Source organism: Ixodes scapularis, unplaced genomic scaffold (assembly GCF_016920785.2).
Source record: "Ixodes scapularis isolate PalLabHiFi unplaced genomic scaffold, ASM1692078v2 PGA_scaffold6__148_contigs__length_123643588, whole genome shotgun sequence".
Classification (NCBI taxonomy): Eukaryota; Metazoa; Arthropoda; class Arachnida; order Ixodida; family Ixodidae; genus Ixodes; species Ixodes scapularis.
Genome location: NW_024609881.1, coordinates 90362116 through 90383523, shown reverse-complemented (window position 1 = coordinate 90383523; position 21408 = coordinate 90362116). Strand labels below are relative to the sequence as shown.

The 21408-nt window shown below is 46.8% G+C and overlaps 1 protein-coding gene across 1 annotated transcript in view; it reads right to left on the bottom strand.

Annotated features, from left to right (window-relative positions):
• LOC8052869 (ankyrin repeat and fibronectin type-III domain-containing protein 1) overlaps window positions 1–19853 on the bottom strand; it is a 37121-nt gene extending 17268 nt beyond the window's left edge. Inside the window, exons 1-7 of the mRNA XM_029971619.4 lie at window positions 19730–19853; window positions 17452–17613; window positions 16103–16335; window positions 12857–12961; window positions 10552–10630; window positions 1801–2038; window positions 886–964 (exon numbers count right to left, since the gene is read on the bottom strand). Of these exons, the coding sequence (XP_029827479.2) occupies window positions 886–964; window positions 1801–2038; window positions 10552–10630; window positions 12857–12961; window positions 16103–16335; window positions 17452–17558 (841 nt within the window). The 5' untranslated portion in view covers window positions 17559–17613; window positions 19730–19853. The remainder of the gene's footprint in view (window positions 1–885; window positions 965–1800; window positions 2039–10551; window positions 10631–12856; window positions 12962–16102; window positions 16336–17451; window positions 17614–19729) is intronic.
• Window positions 19854–21408: the final 1555 nt, after the last annotated feature.

Here is a 21408-nt window from a genome sequence, read left to right as displayed (position 1 = left end):
CAGCCCGCTATAACACCACATTTTGGGTCCAATATTGGATATACCGTACAGCTTTATTTCTTTATTCGTTAGAAACACAACTTTCACACCTGCTGTCTTCATGAAACTTGGCACACTTTGTGCACAAACTTAGTGAACATCTCACTCGCCTCCAATATCCTCGTTCCAGCAGTCCTACGTTTACAGCGACGAGCGAAATAAATTTCCCACTCAAAGCAATTATGGTGGTGGCCATCTTGCTTTTCGGAAAATTGCTCCAACTCCTTTTTTGGCCGCAACTAGAGAAATTACCCCTAATAACGACTCCAACTCCATATATAAGAAGTGGAGAACAGCTAAATGCCCTTCTTAGGTCTGCTCCAGCACTCATGCAACGTCACCTTAACGTATCGGCTCAAAAAGCAAAAGTTTCGTCCGTACGCGCTTCCGCCACAACAGCTTGGCATGCGAAAAGGCGCGGCAGGCTGCTGAACGCGCCTCACGGTCGAACGCCAGCTCCTTCGCTAGCGGCGCTGCGCGCGTTTTTCAAAGCGCCCCCTATAGTTCCCGCACGGAGTGTATAGGTCGCGTGGTCAGGTCACATGACATAAATTTTCCTGCCTACTTTAGCGGAGAAACAGATTTATCGAATAATTCTTGCGGCGCTATGTCACGTGACATCAATTTACCCGCTAAGTTTAGCGAGGGACCAACGTAGTGTTAATGTCACAATGTCAATTTCCCCGCTAAATTTAGCGAGAAATGCATGGACAGACAACGGACAAAATTTTGGGAAATATTGGGAAATTCGGAAAATTTCCAAAATTTTGGGAAATTTGTAACAAAACACTTTATGATTTAAGAAGGCAGTTCAGTCGTAGCAAAAGACAAAGCGTCGACACTTACGGAGCTCTTCGAACCCGGCCTTCATCTCGGATATGAGCTCCAGCCGCCGCTTCCATAAGCTCAGCTGTCGCTCTTTCTCCTGCAAAACAAACAGTGAAAACATCAAAACCGAGCCTGCTTTAACGACAAAGGGGTACTGAAGTTTCGACTGAAAGTTCAAAGTAACTGCAGCTTGTCAGTAACCTTCGTTGTTACTTTTCGTCTGGTCTGTATAGCAGACCGTTCTTAATTTATTAAGAAAAAAGCACCCACTATGCAAAATCTTGAACTTAAAGAATCAGATGGCACCAAACTGCACGCATCGCTTGGTACCTAAAAATCTTTCCAACATGGAACAGCTGAGAATTTTTACTCCATCGTTCAAAACCTTACCTAATTTCTTGAATTGATATTCCTCGCAAAAATTAGAGCAAATATTCTCCAGAAAACGTTTAACCACCAGGTGCATACAGCTCCACACTCTTCAAGTGGAATAACAAAAGGCGCAGCCATCTGCTTCACTCCACACTCCCAGGTTGAGTAACAAAATGTGAAATCAGCTGCTTCACTTCCTTATCAAATGTTCAGTAAATTACTTTAATGAACAATTTCAAACAAAGTAAAAAAGTGCAACCATCTGTTTTACTCCGTCATCAAAGATTCAACCGCCTGCTCTACTGCCCTTTCCTGCTCTTCCGTGTGGAGTAAAAAAGGTTAAATAACCTGTTTTACTCCCTCGGCAAATAATCAACATTTTGTTTTCGCTCCACACTCTCAAGAGGAGTCAAAAAGGCGCAACAATCTACTTTACACTCCTAGGTGAAGTTAAAAAAAAATTAATCACCCATTGCTCTTTCTCATCAAAGGTTCAACTGCCTGCTTTACTCCCCCATTCTTTCTGGCGATGCTCGGTGTGGGAACAAAGGGCGTACTCACTTTGAGCAGTGCATTCGAGAGGCTGCCCTGGTTGGCAGAGGCCGATGCCACGCAGGCGGTGAGGTCGTCCACGCAGCGAACAGCCTCTCGGAGCAGCGCCCCCAGCTGGGATGCTCTCGCGTCGGGCGACAAGAAACGCGGGCTCTCGGTGGCACCCCGCGACTGGAGAAGCCGCGCCAGCGAAGCTTCTCCAGTGAGCACCGCGACGTCCAGCGCCGTGAAGCCATCCGTGTTTACGCTGCGAGAAACACGCACAATAGAAATTAGACTTTCGTGCTTTCGATGTATGCCTATGAACCCCGAAAGCTAGCCACCAAGTCTGGTTTATCAAAATCAGGAAAAAAAAGGGACATTTGCAAATCTTTGTAATGCGAAATTAGAGCGCAGCTCTTGAGGAGGAAAAGGAGAGGGTACGGAGGCGAGGGTATGCCCCTCCTCCCATAGTTTCCCCGCTAAATTTAGCTGAATATCAGGACGCCAGGTCAAGTTACATTTTTCCTCCAAATCTAGCGGGGAAACTGAATTGGTGCATAGATGACGTGACGTCATTTTTCCCGCTAAATGTAAACCGGATTCGTCGCGTGACACCAATTTCTTTTTGTGTTAAATTTCGCGGGAAATGCGCGGACGGACGGGCAAAATTTTGGGATGGGGGTTCCGTTAAAAAGGATTTTATGCTTTAAAACACAAACTCCACAATAAAAAAAAATCTACAGATTTATTTTTATGTTGATTTGAAACACAGTCAGCACTGAAGTAACTGTCCACTAGAGACTGCTCGTTTTCTTCTGAAACCAGATCCCTTATCTTGTTTCCTTCTCGTATGGGTACCGGGACAATGCGGAGCGCAAGGTCGTCTGCTTCTTCTGCAGGTGTTGTGGTGACGTCAGAACAACGAGTTCTGATTGGCTCCGACGGAAGAATAGTGGATAAAACTCAAGGCAGCTTGCTTTGAGTTCTACCTACTATCCTCCATTCAGAGATAGGCGTTCTGAAGTCACCACAACCCCTGCAACACCACCAACAACAAAAAAGCAGACCAACAATTGCGTTTTGCAATCGTTCGTCTGCTTTGAAAGGACGAAAAGGGCAGAAGGTGACCCGTATGTTCGAGCTGAACGGGGGCAGCTACCAGGATCCGACCGGCCATTTTCCTATTAAGTCAAATAAAAATGTTGGGGAGTTACCTGCCAAACTAACGTCGTGCATCTGGCACGTCCCAGCGGAGGACTGAGGATTAATTTGAAACACCTGGGGATCTTTAGACGTGCAACCAAACGCTGGGTTGCACAGTGCTTCCTATAGAATAAGCCTCCGTCAGAATGCGGGCACCTCGGTAGGGATTCGAACCCGCCACCCGGGGATCCGTAGGCCGGCGCTCTCGCCTCGCAGCCACCATTTTTCCATCGGTCGTTTCAGGAAATCGTGTATAACCTTTGAATAAGATAAAGGCAAGCTTTGAAACCTTTCAATGTATTTTTTCGTACGAAGTGCTTCGTTTGAGGGAAGACTCGCCCAACTGACAATCCGAACTACGTTCAACAATACCAAATGAAATATATATATATATATATATATATATATATATATATATATATATATATATATATTAAAAAATCCTATTTACGTTGCAAGCATATGTTCCTGGAGGCTAGAGAATTTTACAGGTGTCTCTTGTTTTCTTGGACATGAGCCCCAATAAGCGCCAATTTTTGTAAAAAACAACAAAAAAAAAACAACAAAACAACATTTGTTTTGAAGAAAAAAAAACGAAGAAAACACCCCCTAAGCACGGAACCCTAGGTAATAAATCTGACTGACGTAAAAAAACAAAACAAAAAAAAGAAACGTACACTTATATGAAAATTTTGGAAGGTTAATCATTATTGCTCATGTATGGTGTATGCCATCCATGTTTATCTAATTTCATTTACTGTAAACGACTTTGTTTTCGCATACTCGATATCTCGCGAATTTGGCAAAAGCAGTCTTGGGTAGTAACGCGTTACTAGTAACGCGTTACTGTAACTTAGTTACTTTTTTGGTAACTTGTAACTGTAACGAGTTACTTTTTAAAAATGTAACCTGTAACTGTAGTTCTATTACCTTTTTCTGAGGTAACGATGAAAGTAACGACGTTACTTTTGTCGTTACTTTCCAGTGTTTTATGAATAATAGATCACTGAACGAGTGCAATTTATAAATTCCTTGCGCTTTTCAAATCGTCTATTCCGACATTTCGAGTGTCAAGCTGGCCTTGCACAATGTTGTGAATACGTTTTTTCTCGCGAGTCACGACCCGAATATAGCCACGTGTATATTTTATGAAAGAAAAAATCTAGTTATCTTTAAGCACGCGCTTGTTCTTTGTGACTGAACACTTACATCTTAGTTTCTTGAAGCACTATCTATCTTGTGTTTGTTTTTTTTTCTGTGCGAACGCTTTTAATCGGGTGAACCAACCGTGAAACAACAATACACGTGGAGGGCACTGCGCATGTCTCGTATTTTGATTTGCGCCACTACTCTGGCATGGTAACTTTCAAACACTAACTTCGAGACGCAACTGCAGCTAAGTTACAATATGAAGTAAAAAGCGTACTTTTTAATTTTATGCAATAAAACGTCGAGAGGGGCGTTTTCTAGTTTTCTTCTCATTTTTTGTGTCATAGAAAAGTAACTGAAAGGTAACGTCGTTACTTTTTAAAAGTAACTGTAACTGTAACGAGTTACTCTTTTGTTGCGGTAACTGTAACGGTAACTTCGCTACTTTTTTCTGAAAATAACTGTAACTGTAACGAATTACTTTTTAAAAGTAACTTACCCAAGACTGGGCAAAAGTACGATATGTAAAAATATTTTACGGGCAGAAAATTTTGCGATTGAGAGGAGCATACCAAACGGTATAAACTTTGTCAAAATGCGAAAATTTTATGGGCTGAAATTTTTGTATATAATAGGTATAAGTTTACAGTATGGCCATATCTGTTTTGCTTTACCGAACGCGTAATCACGTGGAAGAAAGGTTGCGAGACTTTTTCTCCTGTCATGATCATGCAAGTACACAAGGTGAAACTTTGCATGAGGTAGACATTGAAGAAGACTGCCCAGATGTTTGCAACGTGAAAGATAGATCTATCGAAAAATATCACGTCTCCAACCATGATCATTAAAGTAGATGAAACAAAATCAACATGAGGCGGTCACTGAAGAGGACGTGGGACATGAAGCAGTTCAATCATTACATTAGAGAAGAGCTGAGAAGCATCCACTAAGATCACGAGAGGACTTAATGCAAAACTGGGACAAGGTAGGTGTTGAAGAAAACTCCACATGCAGAATCATCAATGATCACCAGCTCTAAAATCTGATTTCATAAAAGAAAAAACAGTTGAGAAGCTTTCCACCCTATTGTAGTCATAGAGGTGCACTAGAAAAAACGGATGGATAGTCATATAACATGAGTGAGCCCACAAGAATTCATGCTTCGGGCACTGAGATCGCTCAGCACTAAGTACCAAAGTATGCATGGGTCGCTGAGGTTATGCAGTATGCATTTAGGACGGTGGGGTGCGAGTCATCAGCACACAGATGCTAGCCTCTACTTAGCGTAAAAATATGAGCATCAAATAAAAAAAAAAAAAAAAAAAGATTGGTGCTTGAAAAGTAATCACTAAAAAACATTATTCGAGAGAATGCTGGTTGGCGTTATAATTCATGAAATCAAAGTAAAAAGAGCAAAGCAAAATGAAGCTGGTAAAATCATGATTTTTAAACTAGCAGTAAATAAATAAAAACAGGGCTGCTAATTTCGCTAGCACACAAACCAAACGCAGAGGAAAGAAAAACAGATATAGCCCGATATTTTATCAACATCGCAGGAACAGAGAAAAATAACCTGAAGTTGATTAGGTACAAAAGACAACTCACACGTATTTTCTCTTCATTATCGACGAAGGAAGCGGGAACGCAAAGCTTCCAAAATATATCCAGCTGCTGAGGCAAACAGTATGACACTCCAGAGCCAAAGGAACAGACCGAATAACCGGCCGCTCATAACTTGATTACTGCCTCACTGCAAGAACTCCAACCATCCAACGTGAAAAATGAGGATAAAAAAGAAGAGGGAGAAGACAGGAGAGAGAAGTGGACACGATCTATGCAGCTCTCTTCCTCGACATTTCAACAAATCACAAATAGGTAGGAAAAAACACAAAAAAAAGACAGGTAAAGTATTTGATGCCGTGCCGGGACAACAGCAACGCCGTCTCCTTTCCACTTTCCAGTTTCCCGGCAAGCCAGGAAGTCAGGAGCAGGGGGGGGAAGGAGGGAAAGGGAACGCGGCGCAAAGCGGAGGCTGCCATATTAAAACCGCTTACGTTGCCAGCATAGGTTTCGCAGTGGAGAAGTTGCTGCCATATACGGCGGGCTGAGTTTTACTTTCTTTTTCGTTTTGGAACGAGAATGTATTGTTGTGTTACATAAGTCCTCCTGCATACAGACAACGAAGTTGAATTATATTTGTCTTGTTTACTTGGTTTGAAACCCTAGAAACGGGTTTTTGACGACTTTCATCATTTTAGAGTGCGCAAGGCAGTTACCTCGCTGTTCTGGTTTCGGTTACGAAAGCAAGGCAAAACGCTCGTAGTTCCCGCCCTCAGTACACGTTGGACACCTTCCACACTTTGACACCGGATAACTGTATGAACAAGGATTTACATTTACTTCAGAGGTAACTTTCGCCGCTTCCTCACCGTCGCCCAGCCGGATCAGCTGGCGGCAAGCCGCGGATGGAAGGCTTGAGCATCAACAGCCTAGAGCCACTACAACAACCCAAGTGCACTCAGTGCCGATGCGGGCGACGCGGGCTTCTGTCAACCCAGCCGTGGACCCAAGAGGGGGGCGATGGAAACGGCCCCCCCCCCCCCCCCCCCCCACTGCCCCCTTCTCGGAGGGCGATTTGACATGGGTGGATCCCCCGAAATAACACCAACTACCGGCCTGCCAGGTGGTAGGAGGCTCGGTACTCAAGGACGAGGGTTCGAAATAGGGTAGGCCGCACCCTAGCAGGCACACTATACTCTAAACTTGGAGAACCACTCCGTCGCTTCAACCGAGAATGAAGTCCGCGGCGGCGGTTTCAAAGCACGGCTTAGAACCAAAAGTCGGCGCAGCGGCGCACATCTAGGGGCCGTCGGTGCACTGTGGTTCTGCCCCCCCCCCCCCCCCCCAAAAAAAAAAAAAAAAAAAAAAAACGGAGTTCTGGATTCGTTTTTTAAGTTAACCGGTAGCCCAGCACAATCCGTGAACGTTCCAGCTCTTCGCCATGACACGGTGTTGCAGAAAGCAGGGTAAAATACAACTACACGGACCACCGAATCAAATGCACTGTCATCGTAAATTTTGGCTTGTGATTGCGCTTTTGTAGATCATCTTATTCGTTTTGCTGGAGACGCAACCGACGGGCGTAACAAAATCGTTTGTGTATTCCGCATACCTCGCAAAAGCACTTACCCAGTCACCTTGCGAAAAGCGCGAAACACGGAGTCCGCACCGCCCCGACTTAGCAGTATTTTACCTCGTTTAGAGCAGTTTGTACCTATTAGTAGGCATGTCTACTGAAACTGCAACTTGAAACTAGGGGCAATACCAGAGAGAAAAGAGACAAAGTTGGGAAAGCATAGCCGCTCTCTCCAATTTCTGAACTCTCAAGTGATTGTACCATAATAAATTCCCCAACACCTCTTTCCAAAATAAAGAAAACACGCTATATTCACTACGTAAAAAATGCTCTCAGTTCATGCATCCGCAGGCAGGCAGGAAACGTTGCCCTAATTTATTCACACCACATGACGAGCGCAACAAACTCACACGAGATTTACGAGAAAATATCGGTGGTGACTTAAGTTTCCCTGAAATTCTGTATGACCGGTTGTTTGCAGGACCGAATCATCTACTCGGGCGGTGTGCGTCGCTGTGCAAACGCCAACAACACGAAGCATAAAAACGGCAGGTCTAGGACAACAATCCGGAGTCCATTGTTCAATTAAAACGACGTAATTTTGTTGAAAACGCCCGCAGATTTTTACACACGGTATGCGTCGAGAATCTTCCACATTTTGAAACGGAACGAAGGAAGATTTACTTTTAAAAGCGCTCACTGCGTCCTCCCGGACCAGCTGGACCGGATCAGCTGACGACGACGGGACTGAAACCGCCGAATTTCAACCCCACAATAACCAATTTGCGCTTCGTGTTAGTATGGGCTTCTACCTCCAAGCACCGCACCACACACCACGAACGTTTCAACTCTTTGCCGCATCGCCGTGTTGCACCAAACCTATCTCTATGCACCAAAGAGAACGATATCGCCGAAGTCAACGGAGCGCTGTCGTGAACCTTGGCTTGTGGTTGCGCACTCGTGGACCTTGTGACTCCCTTCGCTTTCAAAGCACACACGACGATTACGAATGATACTTTCCGTCTTCCGGGACCATCAAGGGGCACTTCTCCGGTCACGTCTTCGCTACATGTGCTCGAAAACCGCGTCAAACGTGGTCAAACCGAAGCTGCCGAAGCAATACCGGCGCCATGTTGAAACGTGCGTTGTTGCTAGATTTTCTCCGACCAAACAAAAACAACGAAAGCAAACCGGCTCTAGCTTCCAGTGTACATCGGCGTTGCGCCGTGTCCAGATTTTCTCCGTCAGCTCTAACTTAAAGATGACCTACAGATGCAGCAACACTGGTATCAAGTTTTAACATGGCGGCCCCCACGGAGCGCCGTAAATTCTGAGGAGGGTGCATTGGAAGCGGCGGCACCTTCCCCCCCCCGGTCAGGAGAGCGAGGCAGCCGCTAGGCTTAGCCTGTGCAGCGTCGGGCAAAAGAGGGTAAGAGGGAAAGGGAAGGAGGAAGGACCACGCCAAGTGGGGCGTGAAGCGTGACGTCACACGACGTCACCCGCGCGCGGACTGACGGCGGCAACGACCGCTATCGGACGTGTGGCCGCGTGTTTGTATGCAAAAAACGCCACGGCTTCCTGGATATGCATCTTTTGGAAAGGGGGGGGAGGGGGGGGGGGCGAAACCACGTGGTTTTTGTTGCGATCCTGGTGACGTGAGCGGTGCATCGCGCGCCCGAGCGGTTGTTATCGGGACTGGGTCTATCGGCACGTGCAGCACCCGAGTTGAGTTAGGTTGATAAACGCTCGGCCTGCCGTCCGCACTACGTAAACGACACGTGCTGCTATTTCAGACAGCGGCGCAAAAATCCCCGTTGCGCGCGCGTTTTGTAATGGTATTTTTCTAATGAAAGTCCTCTTAGGCTTACACTGAATTAGAAACATTTTTCTAGCAATTAAAGTATGTTATCGTGCGTTTTTTTTTTTTATAATTAGTTAATTTAAAGCGTTTCAGGGGATGTTTTCCAGACCTCTAATAAAAACGTCCGTCTAGTAGATAAACATGTCTTCTATAAGTGCCTAGATGAAGATGCCTTCTAAATGTCTAAAACAAGGTCTAGATATCTAGAAAGATATCTTCGAAATATCTAAAAAAGAAAGGTTTAGCCACATAAAAAGAGGTGGTCTAGATGTCTGAAGAAAAGTCGCCTAGATATCCAAAAAGAGGTATCCTAGAACACTAGAAGCAGGTACTCTAGATATCTAACAAATAGATATGCAGACTGCATGGACTTGCATATCCATCCTTCCCCCTGCCTAGTCTCACCTTTCTTTAAGACGTCTTGCTCTCAATGAGATCTCATCGCAAAAAGCCATGGCCTTAAACCGCCGAATAGTTACGAAATAAATAGATCGGGAACCTTCGGACTGCCGAAGCAGTAGAGAACCACCAGAGCTCTAGTCAATCATCGCCTTTCTATGGTCGCATAAATAGTAAAAACCAAAAAGCCATTGCTGGTTCTTACATGGCGGAAAGAACAACGACTTCCCGGTGTAGATGGGGGGAAATACGAGGAGAGTCGTGCGTGTTTACACATCTGTTTCAATGAAGTACACTAAATTATCCGAGATTACGCAATACGAATGGAAAGACGAAGTGCGCAGGCGAGCTGCTGGTAGCTATCATGTCGTTTGACAGCCGAAACTGTGATGCAGACGAAGCAAAAAAAAAAACAAAAAAACTTTTTGTTTAAGGAACAGCATAAATTACAACTGAAGGCGCAAAAACATTCAAGTTTTAACTCGCGCTTTTTTTTAAGCCATAAAGTTTATGTAATTACCAATCATTGAGCGCGGCACAATACATGCCAAGTCACTTAACACAATTCATAATTACGTTTTATCTATTTAGTGGCCACGAATGAAACTCCTGGTAGCTCCAGGATGACGTTGAGCGTTCCACTTTAGCGTTAGTTTTGTTTTGATACATTTTTTCCCCATTGAATTCTATAGCCTCAAAACCTGCTTTTCAGCGTGAAACCATGAAAAACCGGCGCTCGCTTGTTCGGGCTGTGTCGCGCTCTACTCTGTGCAATAATCGAGAGGTCCCTGGTTCGATCCCAGGACCAGGCGGGTTTTTTCAGTCGCGCACCGGTCCCCTAGCTGAGTTTGGAGATTTGTTCTTGTCCTTTGTCCCCCTTGTTCTTTTTCTCCAGTGATTATTACCGTCACTCTTGTCCAGCTCGTTTACACCTTTGCATTAATTTAATTATCACCAAAATGTCCGCGTTTACGGTTTTTTTTAAGCTGCCCGCGTAATCGAGGGAGTGTACGGGCAACGCAGGACTCACCTGTTCACGTCCACGTCACTGGACTCCAGGATGGACCGAGCCCTCTCGATGTGGTGGTGCTCCACGGCCGCGAACAAGGCTGGAAAAAACCCGAACATGCGGCGAGTAAGAACAGCCGAATAACGCCGCGGCGAGATGTAAGCACTTGACAAATGGCGGCTCGAAAAACTATGGTGACCGTAAAACTAACATGTTGGTTATAGGCGTCTTTAATATACGGAAGAAAAGAAAATACCTTGCGCGCAAAAGGTGTAATATATAAACGGAGGTGATTTTGTAACTGTTTCTAACATTTTTTTTTTTTTGTAGCAGGAAGGCACATTATTGAATTTAATTACGAAACCCGATTTTCCGTTTTTCCTTTCGTAAAAAGACAAGATTTTTTAAAAGTGAAATTCCACTCCCCGATATAAAAACATAAAAACTGAAAACATGTTTATTTGTTTTGAGGATAATATCCGCGTAAAAGGGGGAAGGGAATAAAAACATAACGCCCTCCCGCCTAAAAATAAAGTTGAGTCGAAAGTGTGGTGTGTCTCTTATAGCATCTTCGATCACCTCGCACCGGAATCGCCCTAAAACCAGCACAGTGCACAGCGCTCCTCGGTCGTGCAGCACGATGTCGGTGCAACATCGAGGACAAACTGCGCCGCGCCGGTGCACCGCGGCAAGCTCCACCTTGCGTCACTTCGCGTTTTGTTCGTTTTTTCTTGCGTAGGTCAGCGCACGGTGCCCGTCTGCTTTCGATTTCTTCTATTTTTTTACTCGCGGATTTGACGGTCCCACAGAAATAAACATCGTGGACGTGATTGTCGATGGTGTCACGAAGCGGGTGACAATTCCACATGTATATGTTGGCCATCCCATTATTGGTTCAAGAAAACGAAACACCAGATAATAGCCGTACCTCGCTGTCATCGAAACGCCTCGCGCCGCTTTCCACGAAGTCCGTGCTTTTCGGGCGCTCCTTGCCACCGCAGCAATCGCCAGTAATCGCGGCGGTGGTGAGAAGCTCGTCGTCTCGCCGTCAGAAGACCCGAGGAAATCATCTAGTGCAGCTGCGAGGCGTGTTCGTTTTTGCAAGATCGCCATCTCGATAGTCTGGGCGTCTGCTACTCCCGCCATCTTCTCGATTCCCCCTCCTGGCCGCAATGCCTGATGGGACTGCCCCCCCGGCGCACCGCCGATTTTCTTGGTGCGCGTTGGGGCAACGAAAAGCCGCACCGGGAGGGTGCGCTTCGTTGATCGAGGACGTACGGTGCGCACCGGTGCACTTGATCGACGATGAAGGGGCGCACCTCAGTGCCCCGGTGCGCACCGGTGCGGATGATCGAGGATGCTATTAGATCCTCGCAGGAACCGGAAGTGACGTCACAAGGTCGAGCTCTATCCCGATTGGCCCAGCTGGCACCAAAATGAGCCCCTAGTGCCCAATGAGAAAGTCGTATTTTAGACGCTGATTATAAGAAACGCGGACAGCACAGGAAACATTTGAATGGCTTCTACAAAGTTCAAAAGAATTCAACAATAAAAAAAAAAAAGCAACACAAAACAAGTGAGATACAATGTGTTGGTACAAATTTTCCGTCGAAGTGGCGTCATAGGGCAGTTATATTCTGATTGGCTCAAACGACGCCACTATGGCCGCCAGCAACCAATCAGTTCTATTTTCGGCGCGGATTTCTACGGTTTGCGGATGGCATTGGGGGATGTAAAGGGTTTACAATGTGTAGAAGAATTCAGTGAAAAAAAAAAAAAAAGAGTAAGATGCAAGGTATTGGTACCAAGTGTCCACACAAGGGCGTGAAGTGGTGCGTGGAAGGGAAACATCTAGGATCGAATCGGGCAGATTGCAAGAGCCCAGGATTTGGAGGTAGCAGACGGTGGTTTTTCATGCAAGCGGTAGTGAGGAACGGCGATCGTGTGGTTAAACTACGGATCCTACCAGATAAGCGATACGCGATTGGCCCTTGATGTAGGCGTCATTCACCGTCGGCCTGGGAAATTTGTGATGTCCACAGATGTTCCCGGACCTATCTATGAAATACGTCTTCCTACATATATGTGCTCTTACATCCATGTTCGTACATACATGTTCACGCATGTTCCTTTACAAGGTTCATGTATCGAGAAAACTAAAGTCACGACATTAGAGGCACGTGAGTGCCGGGACTGCAAAAGTAGCGACGCGCAACTGCTTCGGTAGCAGTTGCTAGCATCGACACGGAAGAACGAATACGGCTGAGCCCTCTGAGTAGGGCGGCGACTTGCGCCACCTGGTGGAATGCACTAGGCCCATACTCACCCTGGAGGTCAATGTTGAACTTGTTGAGTTTTTCGAGCTTCTTTTTTTCGGACTTGGACAAAGAGAAGCCATCCAGGAGTAGTTCCACGCCACTCTGGCGGAGGCCTTTTAGATCCGCACCCGATGTTTTTTTTAGTTTTTTTTTTAATTTTACGTTTGCGCCGATGGACCAGGTGCGAGTGGGTGAGGGGGTGCAGAGGAAGCGGGGAAGGAAGAAAGAGACAGACACCAACATACGGTGAGTGAAAATAGATGTCACAGCCAGTGAATACGTGCACCACAACAACACACACACACAACACCAACACATACACACAACACCGACACGTGAAGCATTCAACTACATCAGGTATCGTGGGGGCGCCTTTGCTCATTTTGCATTAAAAATCATATACGTTTTTCTCATTATGAAGGCTACAGGAAAAAAGAAATCAAGAAATGAGCTTTGCGAAAGCAATTTCCCGTGGCTCTCTTAGAATATGGCTCTTCAACTTTGCGAGGTAGTTCAGCTCGTACAACGTGCAGCAACTGTATACTGGCAAAGTATTTTGTAACTGTTAATGGAAAAAAACACACGAAACACTGGGAACACATTTCCAGGGAGTGTAGTGTAGGGGAGTCCTGAGGTATCAGAGCTAGGTGACGTCAATGGGGGAAAAAAAAAGACAACCCAATATTCTCAGAATATTCTCAGGCATCGAGGCAAATGGTTTAAACGAAGGAGAGGATGACATGAACGATAGGAGAAAGATTAGAAAAAAGGGCTTGTTGCCGGGGGTGCTCCAACAGCAAAAAAAGGGGAGGGTGGAGGTCGGTACCCAGTGAGAGTGACTCAATAATTCTTCCGTAGAAAGCGCATCAATCTCTGTTCAGAATCGGACAACACCCACCAAATTCAGCCTCGACAGTTTGGCATAAGCGGATTTGATTTTCTTTAGCACGGGTATATACCGAAATCGGGTTTGATCGAATGCAATACAACGCCACGTAGAGTACAGCAGTCTGGTTCAATGAGTAGCAGATCACTGAATCTTGCCCAATCAACATCAACGCGATCAAGCTCGTATTGAGAGCAGAATAGCTATCCCGCTGAATTGGTATGGTGGTCATCAGCATGCTGGGTACAAGTGTTATCGAGATACGAACACGAATGCGTCCCACGTAATGCGCATTCCAGGTAACACAGACGCAAACGCTGCTGACAGTCGACACGCTTTCAACCTACTGGGTGTATCAAGGAGAGTCCAGGCTCTTTAAATCGCCAGCAAAATTCGGTTTCTTAACCTATCAAGCTACGACTTTGTGCAGCGTTGCCCACAGACGGTGCATTTTTTTTGTAAAATTTGCAAAGAGCGAGCTTACCTGAGGAAAAAGTAAAGAAAAAGGCTTAGCTCCTATGGAAACGCAGCGACGCCACCGGTCTTCAAACAACACGGCGCCGTTTCGCACGGGAGACGAGATGGCGCAACGAGCGCCGCCAACGAACAAGCATACGGCGCCGAGAGCCGGCATCTTTAGCAGACGATCTTTTCGACTCAAAAGCGGCGCGCCTTCCGCAGGCGGCGACAGTCGCAGAAACAAAAACAGGCGCGGTAACAACAAGGAACTGCAGTTCCTTGTCTGCTAAAGACGCCGGCTCTCGGCGTCGTATGCTCGTTCGTTGGCGGCAGTTGGCATCGCGACCGCTTGCGCCATCTCCTGTCTCCCATGCGAAACGGTGCCGCGTTGTTTGAAGACCGGTGGCTTCGCTGCGTTTCCATAGGAGCTAAGCCTTTTTTCTTTCTTTACTTTTTCCGCAGGTAAGTTCGCTCTTTGAAAATTTTACAAAAACATGCACCATCTGTGGGTACGCTGCACAAAGTCGTAGCGCGATAGGTTAAGAAACTGAATTTTGCGGTCGATTTGAAGAGCCTGGCCTCTCCTTGATACACCCAGTAGTGTCGGCGCCTTACAGTATTTCACTTTTATAGTTCCATCTTGTTTCCGGCTCAGAGCATATCACGTTTGATACTTTATGACTGTGCTATATATGCGTGTAGTTCTTCCTACTAGCACCGAGTATATGTGCTACAACCTGGTAGTTCTTCCCGCCACCTTCGCGATTTCCTTAAATGATTTCACGCGAAATGACAATGCTCAACTTGATCTGGGTTATGTGGCAAGTAATAATGTCTTTATTTCTCCCCATATGTACAGGCACAGACAGAATAACTAGCACGCATTCGGTGCCCGCTGGCAAATACTGGGGCCAACGTTAGCGCGGTGAAGGACATTTCCGAACTCTACACCGAACTCCGGAAGCACGTTAGGGCTGCCGAGCGACGGCATCAAAATATACATATGGGATTACTTAAGAGACATGTTGGGCTGTTGAGTAATCAGTCAGATAATGGTCCCTCTCCTGTGATTACAAGGCGCAACCACGCGCTGACAAGTTGCAATTCATTGTGTTCACGATTCCAGGTTCGTTACGCTCATTCTCTGACGAACCTGCCACCTTACTATAGTACTCAGGTTCAAAGTAGTTATGCTTGGGAGAAGAGCGTGTTGGTCTAAGTCATGGATGAGGAAAGAATAAAACAATTAAAACAGGGACAACACAACCACATCTTTCAATTTTTTGAAAGATGTGGTTGTGTTGTCCCTGTGTTAATTGTTTTATTCTTTCTTCATCCATGATTCAAAGTAGTGCCCTGAATAATCCAGCCTGTTTTAGCTGGACCATGTGGCTTCCGGCCTTCAAGCTACGTGGTCATCAAGAAGTCTGCCATCGGACTGTAGTAGTCAAATTCAGAATCCTGCTCTGATTGGTCCAGCCTGTTAGCTGGACCACGTGGATTCCGGCATTCAAATTACGTGGTCATCGAGAAGTCCGCCATCGGAGCGTAGTAATCAAGTTCAAAGTCCTGTTCTGATTGGTTCAGCCTGTAAGTTGGACCACATGGCTTCCGGCCTTCAAGCTACATAATCATCAAGGAGTCTGCCATCGGACTGTAGTAGTCAAGCTCAAAGTTCTGCTCCGATTGGTCCAGCCTGTTTAGCTGGGCCATTGGACTTCCGTCCTTGAAGCTACGTATAATCATCATGGTCATCAAGGAGTCTACCATCGGGCTGCAGTGGTCAAGGTCAAAGACATGCTCGATTCGGTCCAGTCTGTTCAGCTGGATCGTGGGACATCTGACCTTAATGCCACGAGGTCATCAAGGACTTCCTCAATGGGATCTTAAGACGAGATGAGACGCCTACCTGGTACGCCTTTGGCGAGGCGACTGGGGACGCTGGGGGAGTTGGGCAGTACCGCTGACGACCTCGGCGAATGGCCCGACGCCGGAGTGACTTGAAGAAAGGCTTCGTCCAGGCCGTTGGCCGAAGCCGACGTGGCCGAACACGCGGCTACACCCGCCGAGGTGTCTAGGAGGCTGTCGATGCTCGCGGACCGGCGGAGTGGCGTCGAGGGTACTCCCGGGAAGCCGATGAGTCTACAAGGACGCGCAAGAAATCAACGGTGTCCTTGTGAAGGAAAGCGCCGTCTGAATGTTCTATCGTGACAGCGACTACAGTCACTGGCAGAACGAGAACGGCAGGGTGTCCCATCCATCGTCCCGACTCCAGATCGAGTTCCTTACATCGATAATACCTCAGCGTCTCGTGAGCTTCGAACGTGTACGCGCAGTTAGAGCCCGCTGGAAGGCAACGAGCGCGTGATGGAGGCCAGCCTTTCAAAAGGGATGCCCTGTCACTCTCCCCGTTAGTTACTGTACCCAACAGAATCGCAGTGATTGTCTGTGACCCCAAGCGCCTGACTTAGCGAGACAAATCGTAACCCGTAGCCAAACCAATCGAAAGGTATACTGATCACAACTGCGAGAAAGAAAAGAACGGTGCTCCTTTTTTTAGTGCAGATCTTGCAGACTGCCAAAGTCGAATTTCCCTCAATTACTACACCAAAACGCAAAGACTGGTCCACATATTTGCACGTGAGTGTGAGTGACGGCGTTACGACGAGATGGTTGCGGCGACCAGCAAGGTACGCGCAACGCATCGTAGTAGCCGGTTTCACTCAAACGCCAATGTCCGAACCACACTAATCAGGGCAGCGTTACTAAGCAGGCGAGCTGGTTGCTACTCGACGTACTAAATCCTGAGACAGAGGCAAGAAAGGAGGCCAAGCACGACATCTCAATTTAAGACGTCGTGTTTGTCCTCCTCCTTTGTCTCCGTACCCGGTTCTAGTGTATCGAATCGCACTAATCAAGCCTAACTTACCAACTGATTGTAAACGGACCAAAAAGGACGCCGTACCGGTAGAAAGAAAAGCTGGCCCACGGCCCACACGGGGCCACTAGCAATCCGAACAGAGCAAATCATCGAAACAAAGCATCGAGGCAGCCAATGTGTGTCCGTCTTTCTAACGCTGCTTTACCTTTTTTTTTTTTTTTTTTTTTTTTCTAATTAAAGACACGTAACAATTTTGCTGCCTCCTGGAAGCCTCAGACCGGACAACCGAGGATACCCTAAGAGGGTCGGCTTCTTTGGGTGGTTCAAGTTCGCAAGAGCTGAGGGTAACCGCCCGGGGAAGGGAGAGAGGGACTCACGGGTCGAAGACGGACGAGGTGGACGACGTAGGGGCGGGCGGCGATAGCAGGGCGCTGCTTGCCGAGGGAGACCTGTCCCCAGAACCGAGCGTCTTCTCCTTCTGCATCAGGAGACGGGCCAGCTTGGCCAGGCCGCCGCCTACGCCGCCGCCCTGGTCCTGCCTGAAGACGGCCCACATCGCGAGGTTAGCCGCCGCGAGCTCGGAACCAGAAGGCGTTCACTCTTATCTCGGACCAAGAAGAAAATATTAGAAGGCTCCGCAAAGCGGTCACCCGATGACACCGCCGGAGTGCCAACAGAAAAATCTTGCAAAAGGAAGAAACCCGCTACACTTCGCTTCGCCTTAAATCCGGACGCAGCCGAGGCTACGAGCTTATGGGATCAATCAAATAGCGTCAAAAGAGCACCAGCATTATGTTGGTCATGTTTCTGTCGTTGTCTATTATCGCTGAACCAAGCTTGTCCATAGAAGGCCCAGTGACTTGCTCTTTTGTCGCTGTTTCATTAGTTCCGTCTGCTCGTAGCGTTGACTGCGTCTGGACTTAAGGTAAAACGAAGTATAGTCATATCGTTTCCACTGCACATCGTGCTACGCGAAGATCTAACTAAAAAGTCTCATGCCGTCAAAGTGTCCCGTGACGTCACCCTGTCACGTCGCGGTTTCGCGTGACGCGACGTCACATGACAGAGTGTCATCATGTGACATCAATGTCACCCGACGTCACGGTGTCATGTGACGCTGTGTCATGTGATACCCTGACGTACTTCCGTCAAGTTTTCCGGCTAAATTTACATCCCTGTGACTTTGATGTGCTATCGTGATAAGGAATAAGGATGAAAACACAGCAGTTGGCGAGAAAGTGTCAAGTTATGTGGAACTGTGCGCCGCGTGCTATAAGATTAGGCAGCCAGCAACCATGATGAAGAACACGACGTCTTCCACTTGACACTGCTGCTACGGGCGAACACGGGCGCACCGTGTTCTTCCTAATATCCGCGCCGTCACTCTACCAGGCGCCGCAGAGATAGTACACTTGGAACACGCACATCGCGCCTTCTACACTCTAAAAAAAAGAAAGGTGTATTCTTACACCCTTTGTCCCATATAAGACACTCCAAAACTCCAGTTCAACGTACAGCGCACTGACGTCGATCTGACTAACGTTCACGAGAGGCTTGATAGCCGTGTGGTACAACTTATTAAAATAGCTAATGTACGTGTTACTGACTACAAAAAATATTAACAATAATAATCGGGGTTATATTGGCCCCACTGCAAAACCTCAGTGTTCTCTTTTTGTGGTCTTTGATACGTATTTTAGCAATTTAATAAGTTATGTCGCACCGTTATCAAGCCCCTCGTAAGAGTAACGGTCGTCTGTTCGACTGTAGTGCGCTGTACGTCGAACGTCGAACTGAAGTTTTGGGGCGTATTATATGGGACGAAAGGGTGTAAGGCGATACCCCTTTTTTTTATTAGAGTGCATCTATACACCGTTTTTTTTTTTTTCGTGACGGCCGCCATGTTGAATTTTGACGTAGCTGGTTTGGGCCAAAATAGCAAATCACTTTATTTTCGAATTGGAAGGCGCTTTAATCCAAGGGGTCCACGCCGAAAAGATTCTACATTTTTTCTTTGCTACACTTCTTTTAAACTGTATTTATGTTTAAACTATTTACTTTAGTTTTTATCACCCAACCAAACTATGCTTGAAATGAGACATTTACTTTTGCGACGTGTACGTGGTTTCACCACAAGTTGACGCATAACTGACGTGTCAGAGCTGGCGACGCAGGGAGGCATGACCTTCTGGTCCAATTAACTGCCCATCACAATCTGATTTGTCATTTTCACACCAACCAAGCGCTTATAGTACAACAGGTTTACCTCAGGACCTACGGGCAACGCCATGTATTTTCGTCCATGCTCTTGCACAGCCAGCATGGTCTCCAAGGCATGACGTCAGACACATGAGTTGGTGTACACATGGCCCGCTCACAACGTCATCGAGCCATGCTGGTGGTCATTGGTGCTTGTCTTTGCCAAGGAGAGAAAACTCGGTGGCGCGAAATGTATGCTGAAGAATCTATATGCGCTCAGTAGCGAGGCTACCACAATGGCAGATACTGTGACGTCATCACGCTCTGGAAGGTATGCTCGGAAGCAAGCCCACCAGCAAGGCACCTGGTGTCAGGTCAATGCAAGTGGTATGATACCTTCGTGAACTCAGGAAGACGCGTCTACAGGACAACAAAGACAGTTTGAAAGGCACCCACTTCTTGCCGACGTCTCCCTTGGAGCTGCTGGCCTGCGAAGCTCCGGAACCAGCAGAAGACAGGCTGTGGCGAGGGGAAGGGCTCGGCGAGAACCGCAGGCCATCTTCGTCCTCCACCAACAGGTGGCATCCTACAAACCAGGATCACCATCGAGACACAGTTGAGGGAACGGCCATCGGCTTTTTCATTTAAAAGTACACTGAAGGCAACCCTGAAGCTGCGGTCGCACCGCGCCACTCAATATACCGTTTCAAATTGTTTTCACTGGTATTTTAGGCAGATTTCATCCGCCAAACAGGGCCCACAACAAGCGGGAACAACTGAAACCAAAGTGGCAGCTGAAAAACCGGACGTGACGTTTCAGTGAAACTCGGTGATCGATACGTCACTTCCTTTCCTCTCCCTCTCTTTCTCTTGGGCTGTAAGCGCTCTCAAATTAGACTTTGGGCGGTGCCCTCGCAAATTTACATTATGTTATCTAAGAAATTGTTAGCTCATTAGCGTTTAGCGCCTTCCACTGAGTCCGGCGGTTTTTCAGCCGCCATTCCGGCTTTACCGCAAAAATGCCACTGGCACAGCAGCAATCCACTGTGTGGGCGGAGCTTTGCTCTTTGTGGGCGGGCTGCAGACCCTATGTTGCAACAGTTGCAGCAGGCTAGGGACATTCGTACTTTCTCCGATAGAGCGTGCTGCGAGCATCGGCTGCCTTAAAGAGTGACACTAGCATGATAATCATTGATACATTCCTGGCCGAAGAGAATTCAGCTTCGCTTTTGTTGGTAGGTTGTATCCGTCCCGTTTTTGACGTGAACGGTGTTAGAAGAAAAGGACTCCTACTTAAAGTCACGGCACAGAAAGGACGTGACACAACACTTCTAAATTTCCTAAAATATCTCATCTACACGCCCTCGGGTATACAAGAGACTTCCAGCATTCAAACTCATATCTGTGAAGAATAAAAGCGGCGACAGTCAAAATGACAATAGCAAACCTACAAAGGCAGCCACGTTAGAAGCAAAAGGGCGTCGCAGGCGTCAAATGTAGGATGAATTCATAAAACATAATTTTATAACGACATTGTGCCTTCTTCGTGTCGGTATTGACAGTGAACAAAGATTTACCTTGGACTGCAGTACATTTTGCTTTCATTGTGTCTGCAATCGAGGTGATATGTTACCGTCTGAAAAGGCTTATTTGTGATCGTAATTCTATCTCTACTGCTCATACATGAACACATTACCCCCAAAAAGTAACTAAATGCCGTTACTCGTTAGAGATTCTCAAAAGGAACGCGTTACTTTACCTCAAAAGTAGCGAGTTACTTTTCTCGTTACTTTGACTACCAAATACATAACTGCTTTTCTATCATGGATTATTGTTTTCTTTTCAGTAGTCGTTGCACTTAAGCAGTAGCTGCCTTTCAAAGTTTTCATCAGTAATTTTTCCACGCTACATTGAGAATGCATCCCCGGCGACGCTGAAGAGTCGATACTGACGCACTCGAAGGAACGGTAGTGTTGTGCTTCAGAGAGAGCTGGTGAATCCGGGATTCCCCCCTCTCTTTTGTTTGTTCTCCCTGCTTTGAAAGTTCCAAGTTGGCAATGGGTTCTGTGCCTTCCCGCGTTGGCAACGTCCGAGTTTCCATTCGGTCTGTACACGATTCTAGAAGGTTCAACCAA